The sequence below is a fragment of the Galleria mellonella genome, unplaced genomic scaffold (genome assembly GCF_026898425.1).
Source record: "Galleria mellonella isolate WM207_F2 unplaced genomic scaffold, CSIRO_AGI_GalMel_v1 utg23, whole genome shotgun sequence".
Taxonomy (NCBI): domain Eukaryota; kingdom Metazoa; phylum Arthropoda; class Insecta; order Lepidoptera; family Pyralidae; genus Galleria; species Galleria mellonella.
This window is the reverse complement of record NW_026442045.1, coordinates 1,422,330-1,441,742: the sequence shown is the minus strand read 5'-3', so window position 1 is coordinate 1,441,742 and position 19,413 is coordinate 1,422,330. Positions and strand designations below refer to the sequence as shown.

At 32.6% G+C, this 19,413-nt stretch overlaps 1 protein-coding gene across 4 annotated transcripts; it reads left to right on the top strand.

The window, feature by feature from the left end:
- Nucleotides 1–1,421: 1,421 nt before the first annotated feature.
- Nucleotides 1,422–19,027, top strand: LOC113511539 (nuclear factor related to kappa-B-binding protein). 4 transcript variants are annotated; one of them, XM_052894759.1, is made up of 23 exons: nucleotides 1,422–2,165; nucleotides 2,278–2,568; nucleotides 2,653–2,769; nucleotides 3,364–3,740; nucleotides 3,821–3,948; nucleotides 4,317–4,574; nucleotides 4,870–4,982; nucleotides 6,038–6,213; nucleotides 6,363–6,479; nucleotides 6,815–7,021; nucleotides 7,933–8,079; nucleotides 8,381–8,525; nucleotides 9,038–9,799; nucleotides 10,129–10,218; nucleotides 10,718–10,804; nucleotides 11,144–11,237; nucleotides 11,544–11,611; nucleotides 11,755–12,672; nucleotides 12,872–13,045; nucleotides 13,914–13,992; nucleotides 14,474–14,529; nucleotides 14,949–14,996; nucleotides 16,414–19,027. In XM_052894759.1, the coding sequence occupies exons 1-23, from the start codon at nucleotides 1,734–1,736 to the stop codon at nucleotides 16,537–16,539; spliced, it is 5,010 nt and encodes a 1,669-aa protein (XP_052750719.1). In that variant the 5' UTR covers nucleotides 1,422–1,733; the 3' UTR covers nucleotides 16,540–19,027. The 4 variants fall into 4 exon arrangements, with proteins under 4 accessions (XP_052750719.1, XP_052750718.1, XP_052750721.1 ...); XM_052894758.1 differs by having other exon boundaries at nucleotides 14,471–14,529; XM_052894761.1 differs by lacking the exon at nucleotides 14,949–14,996.
- The last annotated feature ends 386 nt before the right edge of the window (nucleotides 19,028–19,413 follow it).

Below are 19,413 nucleotides of genomic sequence, written 5' to 3'. Positions count from 1 at the left end.
CAAACACAAATTACAAATATGCCAATTTGCTCAGATAGAAGTCCTTACATTTTTTTTTAAATATGGTAGGTAATATATACTTTGTATAGAGGATGCTAGACTAACACAGTCGAACATTTAACGATTTGTCATAAAAATTTTTGAAATGTACTGGTATCTTGAGGTGGAGGCTTCTTGATGACCCAGATTAAGACAAAAAATCGTATGGAGAAAGTCAAACCACTTCTTTAGGTAGCAGAAGAAAAAGGGATTAAAAAGGATGTTGTGGAGCAGAGAAAGAATGTAAATTTACCAGCGAAAATACATGGGAAGCCAGATGAGCTTAGCACGAAACAGAGAATTATGATCAAATTTTCTAAGACCGAAAATAAACCTAATAAAAACATTTTAAAGACGCTCAAATTTATTAAGCTAATCTTGCGTAAGATCAAGGTAACAAGTGTACAATCAAGAATTGGGAGAAGTAGTGATTAGGATAATGCAATTCTGGTAGTTATAAGCAAGAAATTACGCATGATTAATTACTGTTGAACTTTGTTACTAAGTTGTTATTTTGCAGGTAACTATTCCTAATCTGTGTTATTAGTAATTTAATTTAAAATCTTTCTGTAACAATTTAAAAAAAACTTCTTTTCAGTCAAATCTCTTCTGACGAATTATGAACCTCCTTTTGTTTTGACTTAACACTTCGTTCATTATAAATCTTACCATAATAGTCCAAATGAATGAGATTTTTCAATGTTTAATATTTTTAAACGATATAAATTATGACATTTTAAAATTAAATTTGTGTTTTCTTCGGCCTCGAAATTTCGGAAAATATTGCATAGTAGTAGCTCTGTTTTTCTATACAAATGAAGTATTTGTATGGAAACACTCGATCTATATACTATAATATAATTAATCTTACATTTCAGTTTGTCCTATAAACGGCAATGTTGATATGCAGCTATATATTTAAAAACATGTCAAACTTAAGAAGCGCAAGTGGCGGCATCTGATTATAAACAACGGCCAATGTAACAAAATACCTATCTACCTAATTAGTAAGAAATGATTAACTACAAGAAAAAATATCAAAATTATGTAAACTTAAATTGAACAAAAATCTTGATAAAACAAATCTAAAAATAATGTATATATACATATAAGTAATACTATTGTTTAGATTTGTTCTTTTCGAAATGAAATCCTAATATAGGTAAAAATAGGATTTCATTTCTTATATATTTATTTTATTTATCTTCAATATAATACTGAATACCTGCCTTGTAATATCTACTTGTATTCCGAAATCTTTAACAAAAAAAAATCTACCTGCCGACCTACTATCTTACGTCAAAATAACGATCTTTGATAACCATAGACAAGAATATATTCATAAACAAATATTTTTTATTTTAAATTCTTATTCGAGTACGGTCAAAATGTCGCTGTTCGTGATTGTCAAGCTATTTTCTCATCGTAATGTGCCGTTCTGGCGCATAGTATGTATGAAACAGTGTGCTTTGTCGTGTGCGTTCTATTTTATTTTAGACAACACTTGACGGCTGGTCACAAAAACTTCATGACTCTAATTTCAACTTTCGTATACCATTGCTTCGGTTTTTGGTAAACAACACGTACTACACAAAACGAAAATCCAAGCTAGAAAATGAAAAATTACATCGCGAAGCAGTGAAAATTGTTGGTTGCATCACGGGACTTGTAAAGTTTTTTTTATTTTGTCACCGATGGAAGAGAAGATGGAGAGTGAACAAAGTATAAGTGGGGCCAGTAGTAGCTCTTCTGATACTTCTAGCGGGAGTTCAGATGGAGATGAAGAGTTGTTGGAATCAGTTCGTATCCTGGGTCAGACTCTAGAATTACCACAGGAGCTATGCGAGGACTACACAGTTTTCAAAGAATTCTTTTCAATGAAGACATGGGAGGCTTTGGAAGATGAGCATAAACAACATTTAATGCAGTATTTGCCAAAATTTTCTGAAAACGATGAAGAAGAAAAGGAGAAAACCATAAAAATGCTTTTTAATCATGAACCATTTCATTTTACATCACCTTTTACTGACTTTTATAACAATTTAAAGCAGGGAAACTATAGGCCTGATATTGCAAAAATGAGAAAGTTTTTAAAGAAAGCAAGAACTAAACAACAAAAACATAAGGTAATTATTTTAAATTTTGTATAGATATTAAGAAGAAGTAAAAATGTTTAGTTATCATTTATTAAATTGTTGATGAATAGCAAATTAATGATGAATAATGGCTCTATTTCAGATCAAATCTTATTATGCCAAGTTGTTGCCAGAAGTGTTGTTATCACGTGAGCGTTTATTAGCAGCAGCTAAGGCTGCACCACCAGGTCCTGTACCTCGTCTGCCTCTTTTACCTTCAAAGCCTTCATCCAAAAGTAATTACAAACCTTTGTATTTAAGAGCTAGACAAAGGTATTTTGAAGAGTTAGCAGCAATTCGTAGTGAGGTGGGTGGTGAAGAATCAGATGATGAGAACTATCCAGATGGACCCCCTGAGCAAACTACTAAAAAGAGAAAGCAAATTAGTGGACAGGTAAATAAGATTTTAATATAAAGGTTATGTTTGTATGTTATACTTATTAAAAACATAATACCATAATATTGATTGACATTCCAGACTAGCGACAGTAATGTGTCTGGAACTCTTGGTGCATCAGACTCAGCACAACCAACATCATTAGACTGTTTAAAGAATATTCTTGCTGCTCATCATATGCGTAGAACACATAGAGAGGTAAAATTTATTTGTGGTTTCAATTTGAATATTACATTTTTTTTATTATATCAGTGGTTCTACTACCACTGCTGAATGTTGGCCTCTTCTATAAGAGGGTTTTGCCAGTAGTTGCTATACTTGGTGTATTGGTAGGCAAATACAGTTAGGCTTTGATGTCTTAAAAGGGACGCTGCTGGTCCATCCCTTGACTATTAAGTTCCCTTAGTTGTCTTATGTCACCCACGGAAAAGGAAGTGGTGATCTATTCTATGTCAGGACCATACGACAAGAATACTCAATGAACTTAATAAATAAAATAAAAAATCTGTTCTTATATAACTTCTACATCTTATTTGAATAAAGTGTTAACACTGTTAACACTCTATTCAAATAGAATTGGGAATAGTTCTATCAAGTATAATGGTAGCATTTTTAAGTTTATTAATTATCTGGCACTTACATTACAATAAAAAAAGAATATCAATGTGTAGTTTATGCTAATCAAAATTCTATAATTTTAATTACATCTTAAGATTCAAATAAGGGGCATACATAAATGTAATATACAAATAATACATTTTGTGATGCTTACTCAATATATTTTTGTGATAGAATCATCCTGAACTCAATACTGCTGGAATAACATTAGAAGATATAAAGCAAAGAGTAGCTTTAGTTAATGGTGCTAAGAAAATAATGTTTGGTGGTCAAAAAACAGAGACACCAATACAGAAATTAAGAAGAGCATCTAAAAAGGATAAAGTCAAGCAAGACTTTAAATCAGTAAAGAGAAACAAGGAAGAACAGCAAGATAATGTGGAAAATAGACCTCTGTTACCAAATATTAAAATTAAATGTGAACAGGAAGAATCTGATTCTGAAAGTTCCTCATTTGTGGATCCAGTGACAAGTCCTAAACAATCAAACAAGTCTGTAGAAAATATAGATATTAAGCAAGAAATAGATCTCAAATATTCTAATATTACAAAGTTAGTACTGTGTTTATTTTCATCAATAATGTCACACTTGTTTTTTAAATGTTTGGTATACATAATTTTCAAATTTTCAGTATTAACTACAATGAAAGTAACTTAGAGAATAAGGTAAAACAAGAATCACAAGATTCTATATTGCCAGTTCATAGTTCAAAAATAAATCAGGCAGTTCCAATAAAACTTGAGGATCTGGATGGTATTGGTATGTATTCTTTAATATTTTCAATATTATTAAAATTCATGTTATGTTTTTTTACAAATGGTAACCTATAGACCAAATAATAAATAAGTTTCCAAGGATTAGCTATACCATAGTAACATGAAACAGGTTGACCTCCATGCTGTTCTTCCTGGAAGCCTTCATAATTAATTTTGATGATTAATTTATCATATTGGGTCAGCTGACCTGCTCCATCTTCACTTATCATCTCTCTCTGGTGTCCCGACAGTGTATATTGATGGTACAGGCGGGATTACCATTCCATTTTCATCCATTAGAAAAAAACTACATAAAACAATATTTTTTAATAAAATTTTGAATTTGTTTAATGAGTATCTTGTACTTTACAGATATGATGGCCCTACCAGTGGAAATAGCAGATGATTCTGGTGAAGTCATACCTGTAGATTCTACTGGCGGGGAAACAGAGGAGCCTCTTATGGATACTGATGAGTCATTAACGGAGATAACACATGCCAACTTCCTCTCTTTAGTGCGCGCGTTATTTCCCGCTAGGGCGGCACACCGCGCATCTAAACAGCAGTTACATGCAAGATGCGCGGCTGTTATGCGGTCGCCTATTGCACCCTTAAATACATGGTATAGTTGTAAGTAATAACATGTAATTATTTATGTAATAAGGGAAAATATAGTACCATAGAATTAATCTAATGTGTAATTAAGGTAAATTTATATTAGCAATGTTTATGTATGTGGGTTAAAATAGGGTTTTTTCATCCCTATATGGATTTAATTATTCAAATACATATAAATTTACAGAGATTTATATTATAATTATATTATTATAGACTAAAAGGTGCTTGTAGCATCTGTATTTATGAAATAAGGCTGTATTTATTTTTTATCTACTGTGAACTAATTATCTGTTATTATTCTTTGTAGTGTCCGATGATTGGTGTGCCGAATTAGATTCAGCTTTGGATTTCCTTGCTGGAGAAAGAGGGCCACATCCTGATGATTTTGTGCCATATTTGCAGTTTATGCCAGAAACACAAGTTAGTTGAAATATTAAACTAGATTTTTACTATAGAATAAATTAATTATATTATTATTATATTATTTTATATTACAATATAAAATTTATACCTTTTACAGATTTATTCTTTAGAAGGCAATTTTTGTTAGTCTTATATTAAGCATATTTATTGTACTGTTGAGAGTTTATCTGAATTTTTTTTCTAAATCATGATTCCAATATTTGAATACATATTAAATAGCTTTTCATTTTAATTTAAGAGTTTCTTCTTGTCGGTGCAACTAATTCATGCATCTTCCTCCAGCCAGCTCTATCCCAAGCCATATCCTTTATCTCCCTATACGACATGACGCCTAGTGTTTCCTTTATCTGTCCCATGTAGTTAATCCTCGGTCTTCCTCTTCCTCTTTTGCCCTCTATCTTTCTTTCTATTATGCTCTTAAAAAAATCGGGTATCTCTTAAAAACTTAAGTTAAATTAAATAGCTTAATTAATGTATTAAGGTTGATTTAGGCAAAATTATTAAAATTTTGTTCTTTATTTTTTTAAGTTTTTTTTAATATAAATATAAATACACTAAGAATTTTTTGGTTATATTTAGCCAATTTCAGAAAGAAGATTCTCAATTTGATTATATTTTATTTTTTTGTGGTACCTTATAACACAATTAGTTCTAAATCGATTTGGAAAATTCTATTTTTATTTAAAAGGATATACTTACAGATTGGTGCTATAGAAATCTTATAAATATCGGTTTAGTAGTTTAGTTTTGAATTGAAAATAACTGCTCTTATTTGCCACAATAGAAGCTGGCTTTTTTGTGGGCACAATCTTTTATTATACACCATGTATATTGAAATAGAAAAAATAAAAATACTTTAAGTAGGTAGAAAGGACAGTATTTTATGTATCTAATGTATTTTATCACTAGAATAATTTACGGAGAGAAAACAAGTTTCAGATGACAGTGGCTGGTACAAGAAACACTGTTCTTTTAACCCAACATTATGAAAAATAACTATGAAAATAATAGTATGTTTTATATATGTATTGTATATCTGAATCTCTGTACAGATGTACCAGTGGATAGGTGCAGGGCGTGATTGTGACGCGATATTGGGGCGGTTATGCGAGCGATGGCTGCGAACCGCTCCGCCGCCACCATCCTCCGCCTCGCCTGCTGTCTCAGCTCCGCCGACCACTACCGCGCCCGTTTCTGCTTCGGCTACCGCTGATCCCCCGCCGCCTAGGTACTAATACCCCAAACATTACCATTCTTAATTTAGAATTAATGTATTACATAGTTATAGTTAAATCTGCCGTGCCTTGGCAAGTGTAGCGATATAAAGAATGTTATTCTTTTACTGATGTATTTGAATATATTCTGTGTACATTATAGATATCCTACATCATGGGTAGTGCGTCCCCCGACGAATGCGGAGATTGCAGAATTTAGGGCACAAGAACGACGAAGATTTGCATCGGCTGCAAAACCATTTACATATGTACAACACGGGTATGCATTACATTTGCTATATAAAGTTTATAACGTTTCTAATGTTATAAATGTGACGTACTTAAGTAATACAGTTTATGGGTGTTAATTAATTAAATTTGTTTAATACGAAACATTTACGTCGAAAGAATTACATATTTAAATTAACACATTGGATATTTCTTTTCATATTCGCTTAGATAACACTGCAGATTATGGATTAATTAATACGGATTTAATACAGTAAATAGCCCCTTTTTGTAAAAAGTCAAATGTAAGTCTAAGAATAAAACTGATATTCAGGAACTGCTTTAGACATTATAATAATGAAATGTGAACATATTGTGATCGCACAGGTATAAGAGCGTGGTGGGCCCCGTGTGCCGCTCGTGGGGCTGGGAGGGCGGCGGCGGCGGCGGCGGTGGCGGCGGCGGTGGCGGCGGTGGCGTGGTGGCGGCGGGCGAGCGGCCGCGGGGCGTGTCGCTGGCGGCGCTGCTGCGCGACGCGGCCGCGCGGCTTCCCAACGGCGAGGGCACGCGACACCACCTGCTCACCCTGCTCAGGTCAGTGGAGGGGTAGTAACGGGTTTAAGAAAAGGTTATTACTATGAATAAGGGTTTCAATTCGCAGATGTGATTCTCTTAGTATAAGTTTTGACTTTTTGAAGAATTTAAATGGTATTTGTTTTATACAACTTAGAATGGCAAACAAGCTGACGGCCCACCTGATAAAAGTGGTAACCGTCGCCTATAGACATGAGCAGTACCATGGACATAACAGAGTATACTGTTTCGCCCATGATACCTCCCATGCGTTGCCATTCCTAAGGACTCAGGTGTTATTCCTCTGTACCCAGTAAATTCACACCATATCCCACCCTTCAAACTGAAACACAGTCATGCAAACACAACTGTTTCACGGTTAAAACACGAATGGAACAGAGGTACCCAAGCAATCGACTTTTGTACAAAGTCTCCCTCTGGTAAATAAGTAATAATATCTATTGGAATACTTTAACATATATACATAAACACCCTGATTATGTCAATTTTGAAAGCTTGATGTAGTGACTACAAGATCGTGTTGCAACTAAACCCGAGTTTGAGGTAGGGCAAAATAACTCTGGTAAGACAGAAGCCACAATTGACTTCTAAAAAGTGAATCTATTTAATTTTCTTGGGGCCTTAAGATGGATCATTCGACCTTTTAAGCCCTTAATGCCCCCCTCGTCCCAAATTACGGCCATGAATTGCAAGCATTGGCAAGGAATTGTCCCTGCTTATTCGCGTCTATGTTAGGTATCTAGAAGATTCACTACTACAAACAGAAAAGAATGACTATTAATTTCCATACATTAGAAACGCTGGGCACTATGTTATACATCTGTATAGGTCCTAATTTATTTTCTATACATTTTCTAACTTCAATTGTGACTAATTTTTGTTTTTAAATTTTTTTTTTTCGTAAATTCTAGAATGTCGCAGTGGATTACGCCATGTAGTGATCAGGCTCTACTGAGCGCGGTGTCGCCTATATTGGACAGACTGCAATCCGTCAAACGTGATCCAATTGTTAAATACGACCAAAGAACGGGTATTTGGACATACTTATACAGGCATAGGTGAGAAAAATAATTGATTTTCTTTTTTAATAATTGGAATTTTTATTTTATAATTTATTTAAAAAATAAGGCAAATACTTACAGGTTTTATGGATGAAAATGAAATGCTACCCATGCATGTATTATGGTTTATGCTGAGGGGGTGTCAGTAAGGGGATATGTTGTGTATGTGATATGTGAGATTTATCATTAATCATGGTGGTTTCCTAGGGAAGTGTGGAGGTCGACTTAATAAGGGTGTATTGCCTTCTTTCAATGTATTAAATTAGGAACCTATGTTATTAAATATCATTGAATGTAGGAGTGAAGAGGATTGGCTGAAGTTGGGAAGCGGGCGCGGCCGGCGCGGCGCGCCCAAGGAAGCGCGGCCAGCTCGAGGCTCGCGGTCCGAGCGGCCCGCCGCCGCCGCCTCCGCTTCCGCTCGCGCTCGGACCATACCGCAACTAGTGAGTGCAATTTCCAGCCTATACAGTATCTAATAAAACATAATTTTTAAAACAGTCATCATCACCATTATATCAGCCTATATATAAATTGTTCACTACTGAACACAAGCCTCTGCTATAAGGGAGAGTTTGCCGGTAGTTGCCATGTTTGAAAAGCGGGTTGGTAATCACAGTTAGGTTTTGATGATGTTTTAAGAGGGATGCTGCTGCCCATCTCTAGACTATTAAGTTCCTTTAGTCGCCACTTAAGATACCCATGGTACCTACTTCTCTCTTTTCCAAGAAGAGAAACTGTTATGACTACATATTAGCATTAGCTTTTACAAAAAAATAAAAAAGAGCAGAGAGAGAGGTGTCTAATTCAACTTTTTTGTATTGCATCATATTTTTCGGCAATTCTGAGTCGATTGAAGGTTTTTATTTTAATTAAAAGCAATTCCCATTTGTTGGTTTCATAGTTTTGCCCAAATTCTTTTATGGCACAAAATAATAATTTGTTTTTATATTTGCAGGCCGATATAGACATAGACCCGGCGGAAGATGTAGCTGAAAATGCGTCCGACAGCGACGTAGATGTGGAGGACTCGGGTGCTTCGCCAGCTCACCAGCTGTCTTCCGCGCAACTTCTTATGCAGGCGCAGGCTTCTCAGGCGAAGCAGCCTCTGCCACCCAAAGCGAAGGGAAAACTAGTCGCCACACCCCCCAAAGCGAAGTTGACTCTCACAGCAAAACAGACTCCCAAACAGAGTAATTTGATGTCGCAATCCGTTAAGCAAGCGACTCTCCTAAGTCAAGTGAAACAAGCTAGTTTAGTTCAATCTAAGCAAGCAGGTACTTCTCAGTCTGTCAGGCTAACACCTGCTTTGTCAGCACAATCGAAACAGTCCGCATTGATCGCATCAACGCCAAAGCAAACTAGTTTAATGGCTCAGTCTGTGAAGCAAGCTAGTTTGATGGCTCAAGCGACAAAGGGTCATGTCGCTCAAACGTTGAAACAAAATGTGGTAAAATCAGCATCTGTTGCCCAGTCGAAGCAAGTGAATGTGGCGAAACAAGCAGGACAGTCACCAAAAAGTACGTTTGGAGGTCAAGTTGTGAAGCCGGGCATTGTTCAATTGCCTGTGAAGCAGGCTGTAGTAGTGCAATCCACTCAGACAAATACGCAACCCGCTTCTACTGTGACCAAGACTATACTGCCAGTTATATCCACGCCACAAAAGTCGCCACTGCTTAAACAACGGCCATTGCAAAAGACAGAGGTGACACAATCACCGGTATGTATAATTTTTTTTTTATAAAATTTTATTAATTGTATCTTATTAATGTAGTAAAATTGTAATAAAAAGATATTTAAGGAATCATATGAGAGCAATAGAAATCTAGACAATATTTTTAGATATTTTTTCTGTCATATTTTGTATGTTTGTTCTGCTGTCATGTAAAAGATATTGCACCAAATTGGTTGCAGTTTTCATATTTATGTTCCTCAGGTTCCATTGTGGTTTTGGAACCAAACTTGATTTTGGATTTGTTCATATTTTGTATTCCATTTTTATAATAAATATATAAGTTTGATCTCTTATTGACATAATGTTTGTTGCAGATACCTGCGACTAGCGTTAGTCAACAAACGACAGCGCCAGTTGTGTTACAACCTACTATACCTGTGTCTGTACTACAAACTCAAAATAAGGTATTATACATAAATTTTATTTTGTTTATATATATATATATATATATATATATATATATATATATATATATATATATTGTAAACAATACTTTAGTAATAATACAGACTTTAATTTCAGAACAGATTAAACACGTGTTAGATTGCGATTGAGGAATGCGTATTTACAACAAGCAAAAATCTGTTCCTAATGTGTTTTATAGTTCCTTACAACATCAAATATGTATTAGGTCGTCAAGACTTAACGAAGCCTAAAGCAACAGACTTTTGTTATTGTGATTTCAATTGTTTCTATTATATTATAAACATATAGTTTGTAACAAATTTTCAAGTGCCATAAATTGACAAAACTTTGTTCTAATAAAATTCTTCTGAAATTTATTAGAATTATTGGAATGCTTGGACTCTAAGCAATTATATTGATGGCAATGATTGTCTTTTATTTGTATTTCTGTATATCTACTGTTGTTTATTATCTAAACAGTAATAAATTTATTTTCAGACTGCACCAGTCACACGTTCTTTGTTAATTAGACCACCGGGTGTGCAATCCACTGTTACTGCCACTATTACTACTTCTACAACACAGGTTGGTTTATTTTGTCATCGTCAGAATTTCAATCAGTAATGCATTTCTGCTAATAATTGCATTTTACTGATATTTTGTAATATCATACATAAAAAGTTAAATATTACAAATGTTTTCTCGGAATTTTAAGGTAAATTAATTTCGTAAATTTAATTACTTTATTTTCAAGTATAAGAATTGGGTGTGTTCATTTTGTTAAATATGCAAAATATTAAATTGCTACTTTTAGTTTCAGATAAATCTGGGATTTTTTACATAATACGTTTAGATACTAAATTGTGAATTGTGACCATATTTTTGTTATCGATATAAATTCTTACACTTTTATGTCTTTTATAGAGTGCAGCATGTAGGCGCGGTGTGGTACGCGTGCTGAGCCCGGCCACATCGGCAGGGAAGTCGCTCATATCACCCCGGGCGCTCATGCAGCAAGGTATACCATCTTAACTATTTTTCAGATGTTATTTCCTAATATAACACATAGGATATTTTAAACATTGATTCATATGGGCAAATCCACGGGATTGAGCTAGTATTTTACATAAAGAAAAGAAACATGAGAATGTGCGGAAAAATACAAAATGTTATTCCTGTATTTATTATTTTTATATATTACATCACTTATCATTAGGTAAGCTGCATGCTCGTTTGCCCCCCAATGTTATAAAAATAAAATAAACAAATGTGTTCACAGTTACATTCTTGTTAATATAAATAATTTTGTTTACCCTACAATTAGGCACTACAACAGCTAACAAGAAACGTACGACGATACCAAGTACCGCTTCTGTTACAACAATAGCCCAGGTTTGTAATATAATCCATTTGATTATTTATTTTAGTATTTAAATATCACAAACAATTTATCTTTTATCTCAGTGAGATCTCTGTAATAATATTACACTATTTTATTAATGAAGTTTAAGAGCCTATATATATAATTTTTACAGAGCACAACAAGTACAACTAATGTAGTAAGCAGTGTGCCTACTGTGGTGACTTCTTCTGTCACAACGCGGACAGTGCAATTAGCGGGTGGGCGGACAGTACAGCTGGCTTCCAACCAAACTGTCCACCTTCCAGGTGGTCAATCAGTCCAACTAAGTGCTGGACATACTCTTCAATTATCTTCTTTACAACTGCCTACACATAGTGTTCGTCTCCCGAGTGGACAAACTGTACAATTAGCATCACCTCCAACAGTACAAACAGTACGAGCTATATCCACGACGAGTAAGAGCCAAAGCCCTCGTGTCCAACAAACCTCCTTACCTGTTAAGAATATTCAAACCAGCCAGTCTACTGTCCAAATACCTGTTTCTACAGTTCAGTTGGCCGGCCAAACTGTACAGATTGCAGGGCAAACTGTTCAACTAGCCGGTCAAAGTGTTCAGTTAACTGGTCACACAGTGAAATTACCTAGTGGACAAACTGTTCAAGTGGCTAGCCAAGGTGTATTACCATCACAAAGTGTTCAATTACCCAGTGGCCAAACAGTGCAATTAGCAAGTGGTAATGTACAGACTGTTCAGTTAGGTTCAAATGTGCAATTATCAAGTGGTCAAAGTGTTCAAACGTCGAATGCACAAAGTGTGCAATTAGGGTCTCAAACTGTGCAATTGTCTAGTCAGACTGTGCAATTGGCTGGCGGGCAAACAGTTCAGTTGCCAAGTGGGCAGACTCTGCAGTTATCGAGTGGCCAAACTGTTCAATTGTCCAGTGGACAAACTTTACAATTAGCTAGTGGTCAAACAGTGCAACTAGCTAATCAACAGACTACGAAACCAATAGCCCAAGTTGTTAGAAGTCAAACATCAACTGAGAAGCCAGCGCAACCTATCGTTGCCAAATTGTTAACTAATGCTCAGGTAAGCTAAAAAAAATTATTTAAAATTCTCACGAATTGAATTTAACAAAAGTCTTAAACTTTTTTCTATATAAATATCATTAGTGAACAATTTTCGAATATTGATTTCAATAGTTAGGTTATTTTACAAAGAAACAGAAAATGAAAAAAAAAATTCATAGAGAGCAAAATATATATATTATATTGGCCGTGCGGTGCAGGGTCAGATGATCTCGCTGGAGGGCGTGGTGGGGCCGCGCTTACAGCAGCTGCAGCAGCTGCAACAGCTGCAGCAGTTGGCTGCGGGCGGGCGAGCTCGCGGCGCCGTGCGGGTGCTGTCGCCGGCGCGGCCGCTGCTGCTCGCTCATAAGCCATTGCACAACATTATATTGCAGGTCACACCTAAATATATCTGTTTAATTATCTCATTTGTATTAAGAGAAAGAAATATGTCTGGCTTTTGCATATTTGTTTTCTACTATCATTAAGTATATAAATAAAGAAATGAATTAGCATCCTTTTAAGGAAATATTCTACCAATGATATATATGAAGATTTTGTTTCACAGAAAAAAAACCGACTTTAATTGTGGCAAAAAGTTATTTTCATTTCAATACTAAATTACTGAACCGATTGATTGATAAAATTTCTATGAAACCAATCTGTAAGTATATTTAACCTTTCAGATATAAAAGAATTATCTAAATTGGTTTACAATTGACGGAGCTATAAATATAAAAAAAAAAAGTAATAGAGAACCTCCTTTTTGAAGTTGGTTGAAAACTAAATATTTTTTTTTCTAACAAATGTGTCTAAAATGGATATTAAATTAGCTTTCAAATTTTGACACGACGAGTTTGGCTCATGCACAACAATGTATAATTATTTTGCTATTTTGTATCTAAAAGTAGCTCGTAGCTCCTTAGTCCGTTTCTCTATTTGCTCAATTAGCAATCTTCTTTTAGCTTTAGAATTCAATTCTTTATGTTACCGTTTATTTATTTTCGTCATTCATTTTTTCGTACTTAGTATATAAACAGATGTTAGTAGAAAGATGGGCCGCGAAAAAGACTCAAGTGTTCGTTTAAATTTAATGCTATGCTTTTGTCAAATATCTTGCATGGCTAATAGTGTTGAATGTCTGTCGACTTTTATAATGAGACATTGCGCTTATTGCATTGGCATTATAAGAGGCGAAGCCCCTTCAGATAATAAATACTAAATATAAAATAAAATTTAACATTACATTTTGTTCACTTACAGCAAAGCGATGGCAGCGCTATACGGGTGACATCTAGTGGTGGTGCCACTACTTCACAAACTATAGTATTAAGTAATATCGGTAAGTAGAATTTATTTTTAAATTAATTAATTGTTAACAATTTGTATATTTCAACTCTTCGAGTTTCATTTTGATGTTTATGAAGTTTAACTTTTACTACTATCATAAAAATTGTATAAATTGATATATTTTAAAATAAATAATAAGCTAACTATACAGCTCTGACGAATGTATTTATTTATTGGAAAACCAACAGCTTACAATTTATAGCTTAAAACAATAACAACTTATCCATATAAAAAGCCAATAACAGGTTTTCACTGACTTAGCGATATAAATTTGTCGTGGCTAAAATATATTACTATAATTAAAAATTTTTAAAATAATATTCGAAATTTTTAAAATAATTTTTTACAAAAGAGTGCATACCGTTATCCATTGTAACATTGGACAGTCAATATTGAGCATCCTCGTTTTATTATTTCTAATATAGTTTAAGTTTTAAAGAAAATGTCATAACGTAATTAAATATTGTTAGCAGGAGCACAAGCTGTCACAACTTCCACCACAACTACACCAGTTCTAAAATTACAACAGGTAATGTCCATTATTTTAAAAGATGTATTATATACGTATGTTGCGGTCAAGCATCCTACACGGTCTTAAATATTTTTAACTGCAAAAAAGCTGCTTTTTACTGATTACAAAAAAAAAAAAAACTAAATCTAAAGCAGTTATATTTTTGGAGTTGAAAGTATTTTTGACAGGCTAAGAATTTAACGGATTTGTATTTTATTATGGGATAATATAACGAATACATGGATATTCACAATTCTGAATTGATTTTGATTATTCTATGTTTAATTGAATATTTTCATCTCCGTGTTTCATACTAATTTGGTCAAAATAAATATTTTTTTTGTGAACCTAAGGGAAATTATTGTATAAAATTTTATATTCATTTGTATTATTGGGTTGAAATATCATTTCAAACTATCATTCTCGTTACGTTTTAGGTGAATCCCATACAACAGGTTAAACTCGCGCAGGGAATTAAAATACAGGTGAATTTGAGTGCGCATGCTTTGAGAATAAATTGTTGCATTTAACGTGTGAAATTGATTATACTAGACCTAATCTTTACTACACTGATTGCATGAGAATGAGATTTTTCTGGAAAAGGACCAATATTTTTATTAGAACCATAAACAATATAATAAAATGCATTATACGATATTATTTATTGATTGACGCTCCCTCTATATTTAATTACTTTAGTATAGAAAAATGACTTTCATTCAATATTTTATTGCGTAATCACAATAAAATGTGCGTCGATTAATAAATATATGATACTTTGATATAACCTTACGTAAGTTTAACGAGTGGTACTATTAACAATGAATGATATATCTACCTACATACTAACTCTATCTATCTATCTATATATATATATATATATATATATATATATATATAGATATATATATATATATATATATATATATATATATATATATATATATGTATATGTATGTATGTATGTATGTATTATCTGTTTTTTACCATTAATTTGGAAGTATTTTTGCTTTGTGTTTAAGATATGTATAAATAATTATATGATTCTATATTGTGATGACTGAAAGTAATCGTAGAAATAAGAACAATCTAAGATCATATTTAGTATTTCTTGAGCTATCCTCGATTTTTAAACTGTAACTGAAATCTGAGACACTCGTAAGATTTATAGTAGTACGAAATATAATTGAAATAATGTATTAGAATAAAAATGAGGAATGGCATGCTATAGGCATGGAGCGGGGGAGGGGGGATTATTAACTGGACAGGGTGCGATCCGAAGGCGTCAAGTCTTTGAAATCGGCATGAAGGCATGAGACGTATTATGAAAGTAGATGAAGGGATAGACCTTTGGGACTCTGCCTACGTCGCCAAGGATCTGGTGTGAAGATTTGATAGGTTGACATTACATTATGGTGGGTTTTATTAGATGCTAATAAAATTTAAAAACAATATAATTTATATAGGTATCTTTTAAAATTTTATTATTGATTTCGATGATGGGAGAATGCAAAATTTATGGGATGTATATAAGTTTACGATCATAACTATTCGAAAGTTTATAATCGGTTTCATACATAAGTATTCTACGACATATTGACATACTTAATGACTACAAATATTATTAACTGAGCTAAAATCGAAAAAGAAATACGCCAAACATTAAAAGAAATGATATGTTCTTGTGTGAAATGATTATGTGAATTTGTGAGCGTTCAGAGCTTTATCTTAATATGCGATAAATCTTATATTTTTTTCTAATAATTTCTCTAAACAAACTTTGTTTTTACTTTTCCTTTAATTATGCCATATAAGTAATATTTTATACTTTATATAAGACTCATAATTTTTTTTATAATGTTGGTTTGGTTTGATAATGTATTTATTATTGAATGTACTCAGGGGGCGAGTTCGACTGTACCCACATCCACCGTCCGCAGTGTATTAATGGATGGCCAGCAGTTGAAGCTTGTTGGCGGTCGCCACGTGCTCGCTAGAATACTGCGGCCCGCTCATCCGCCACACTGAAGATAACACTTTATTTATAAAGGTTTTTTTTTTAACTATGTCTGCAAAGGCATTTTGATACTCGACTGTTTTGCAAAGTTAATATTTTGCAAAGTCGCCTCTGTATTTAAATGAAAATGTATGTATTTGTTGGTATTTCGTTGTCTGTAAAGTTTATTACACTATCACATATATAGTATCTATAATAATTTTACTGACCCAATACTTCAATGATAGTAAAATGTTTTGATGTGTATAAGTATTTTAGGAATCACTTATCATCTCCACCCTGTATTTATGACTCATAAATATACGTAATAATTCTCCTACTTGAGTCATAAATTGTAAGGTCCCATATATTTTATAGTGTAATAAGTTCTTATGACAGCATGAGATATAGGATTCGATACTCATTATTTTGCGACGGTATCGGTGATGTATTTAAATGTGAACACTTGTTCAATAAAAGAAGATATTAATTTTGTTGGCATTTTGTTATATCTGTCTCCGGGGCAGATGAACTGTATTTGTACAAAGTATTCTGCAATGCAGAAGTAGTGATGCATAAAGAAAAAAATAACTTATCAATTCAGCTTATTTATATAGTATACGTTGTAGGTAATTACATAATTACAGTATAGTCATGTGTAGTAATGTGTTGCTTCTGTATTTTGTTGCATTATATATATTTATAGTTTGTATTGTTTTAAAAATTTGAACTGTCACTGAATAATGTCATGGTAACAAAGTATGTACTAGTATTTTTTTTTTCCTTTACACATCACAGTAATGGAAAATTTATATGCTGATGCAATTGTACAGTTAACGTTATTATTATTTTGTTGAAAATTTCATAAGGTTTTAAACTCATAAATTTAGGAAAAAATAAATCCACCAACAGTCGCACTTTATTTAAAACTATCATTAATTAAAATAAAAAAGTATTTATCCTAAGACGAGGCATGAATGTAGTGGATTTTTTTTATAGAATATATAAAATATTCATAACTATAATATACATAATATGTACCTCGAATAATTTTCGTCTTAAACCCCTTCACATATCTCCGTGTACTAATATACACATTACACAGTAAATTTTTATAAAAATTGCAAGAACTTCGGCATGTTAGTGCTATCTGAGTTTGTATTTATAAAAGTCGGGGTATAAAAATACTAATTTCTAAAACTAGCATAGACTAGAAAAAATATTAGTGTAAGTTTTATAACTCTTGTGTATATTTTGCAATAATGTTTATGTACATATATGCGGTACTCAATTAGTATTAGCAGCATTATTGTATATAAAGCATTTTTTAACAGTCATTTGTATTTGGACATGTCTCATTGAGAGATAGCCCTAATTCACTAAAACATAATATAAATAAATAAGTTGGGTGGTTATTACGAAATCGATAATCATAACGTGTGAGTAGAAAATGTATTATGCAATAGGCGTTGTACTGAAATTCGATGTACATTGACAACAAAATAAGAATTTGATTTAAAAAAAAAAGAGTATTTTTATTGAAATTGAAGAATCTTTTTTTTTTATTTATGAGAGTGCATTTTTTAGTACTGGCAACATGGACGTGATGTTTTATTCAATTCATGCAAATAATTTAAAATGTTTGTTAAAATGACTCTTTGAGGCGTTGAAATGGTGATCAGTTTACAAATTTGTTATTATACTATACATAATTACACATTGTCTTTATTTCCTTTTTAATAAAAGTAGTATAAATGGTTCCTCAAGATTTCAACAAAATAAATTCAATTAAAAAAGTTGCACAAAAATACTGTTAAAATGAGAACTACTACTTTTTTTTAGCATTAATTTCAATTGTCTCAAAAAAGGAAAATATTCTTAAAAGAATATATTATTTTTTGTAACAGATTCGACATTTTATTTGACTTTATTTTCAGGATTTTTTTATATCGTGCGATTTTTTAAACCCTTATCACATTTGTCAAGATTGAAGTCGATTGTGGGACCAAATTTTGAAATACTGAATAATAAGCTCCTATTATTCTTAAAAGAAAATTGAGAGATTTGAGATTATTTAAAAGCTAATTAAATACTTTTTAAATTTTCAATTATATTTTTACCATCAAATATTGTTTTGGTGTTATAATCACGAGAATTTTGACTTATTACGATTTAATATACTACAGAACCACAATTGTTTTTTAAATTTAACAGATTGTATTAGCGACAAACGTCACTAGTCTACAGGTGCGCTCTTTTAGAATTGTTTATTGACATAAAATTCTGAGAGGGGCTGGAAGGGGCATTAATTATAATACTGAATTTTTGTATCTAGATATTCATGTGTATGACACAGACATTGTAACGTGAAACAATTATTATTTTTAAATTTATGTTAGATGCAATAAATCAAAGGAAAAAATAATTATTGACATATTATGTTCTGTTCAATGTTTAATTGTATATAATTGTTACATAGGTCTGATGAACACTGAAATATACCTAAGTCAATTGATATAATACCTTGTTTTATTTCATATCTATTAATTTTATTACTTGGTTATAGTAGGTAGTTATTGCTAATTCCTAGTATGTTATACTACATATATCATTAATTAAGAAACTTCAAATAGGAGCTACTCAAATTAGGCGGATTTTTTTGTGTATACGTAAAAACAGATTTTAATGATTCTTTTTACGATCGATAAGGCTTACTTCCTTATATTAATTATTTGACGATTTAACAAAGAACTTTAATTTCTATGTTGTACAACCATTGTATTATTAAATTAATCGTTTCTTTTGCATTATAAACAGGTCATATTGGTCATTCGCCTTTTAAGTAGATACATATCGGAGTCAGTTTTATAGTCACGCGTAATAATCGGTGCACACGCTTTTATGTT

Coding starts and splice junctions, on each gene's coding strand:
- LOC113511539 (XM_052894758.1), top strand. CDS start 1,734: ATGGAAGAGAAGATGGAGAGTGAACAAAGTATAAGTGGGGCCAGTAGT. Junction 2,770..3,363: donor TGCGTAGAACACATAGAGAG/GTAAAATTTATT, acceptor TTTTTGTGATAG/AATCATCCTGAACTCAATAC. Junction 6,214..6,362: donor GCTGATCCCCCGCCGCCTAG/GTACTAATACCC, acceptor TGTACATTATAG/ATATCCTACATCATGGGTAG.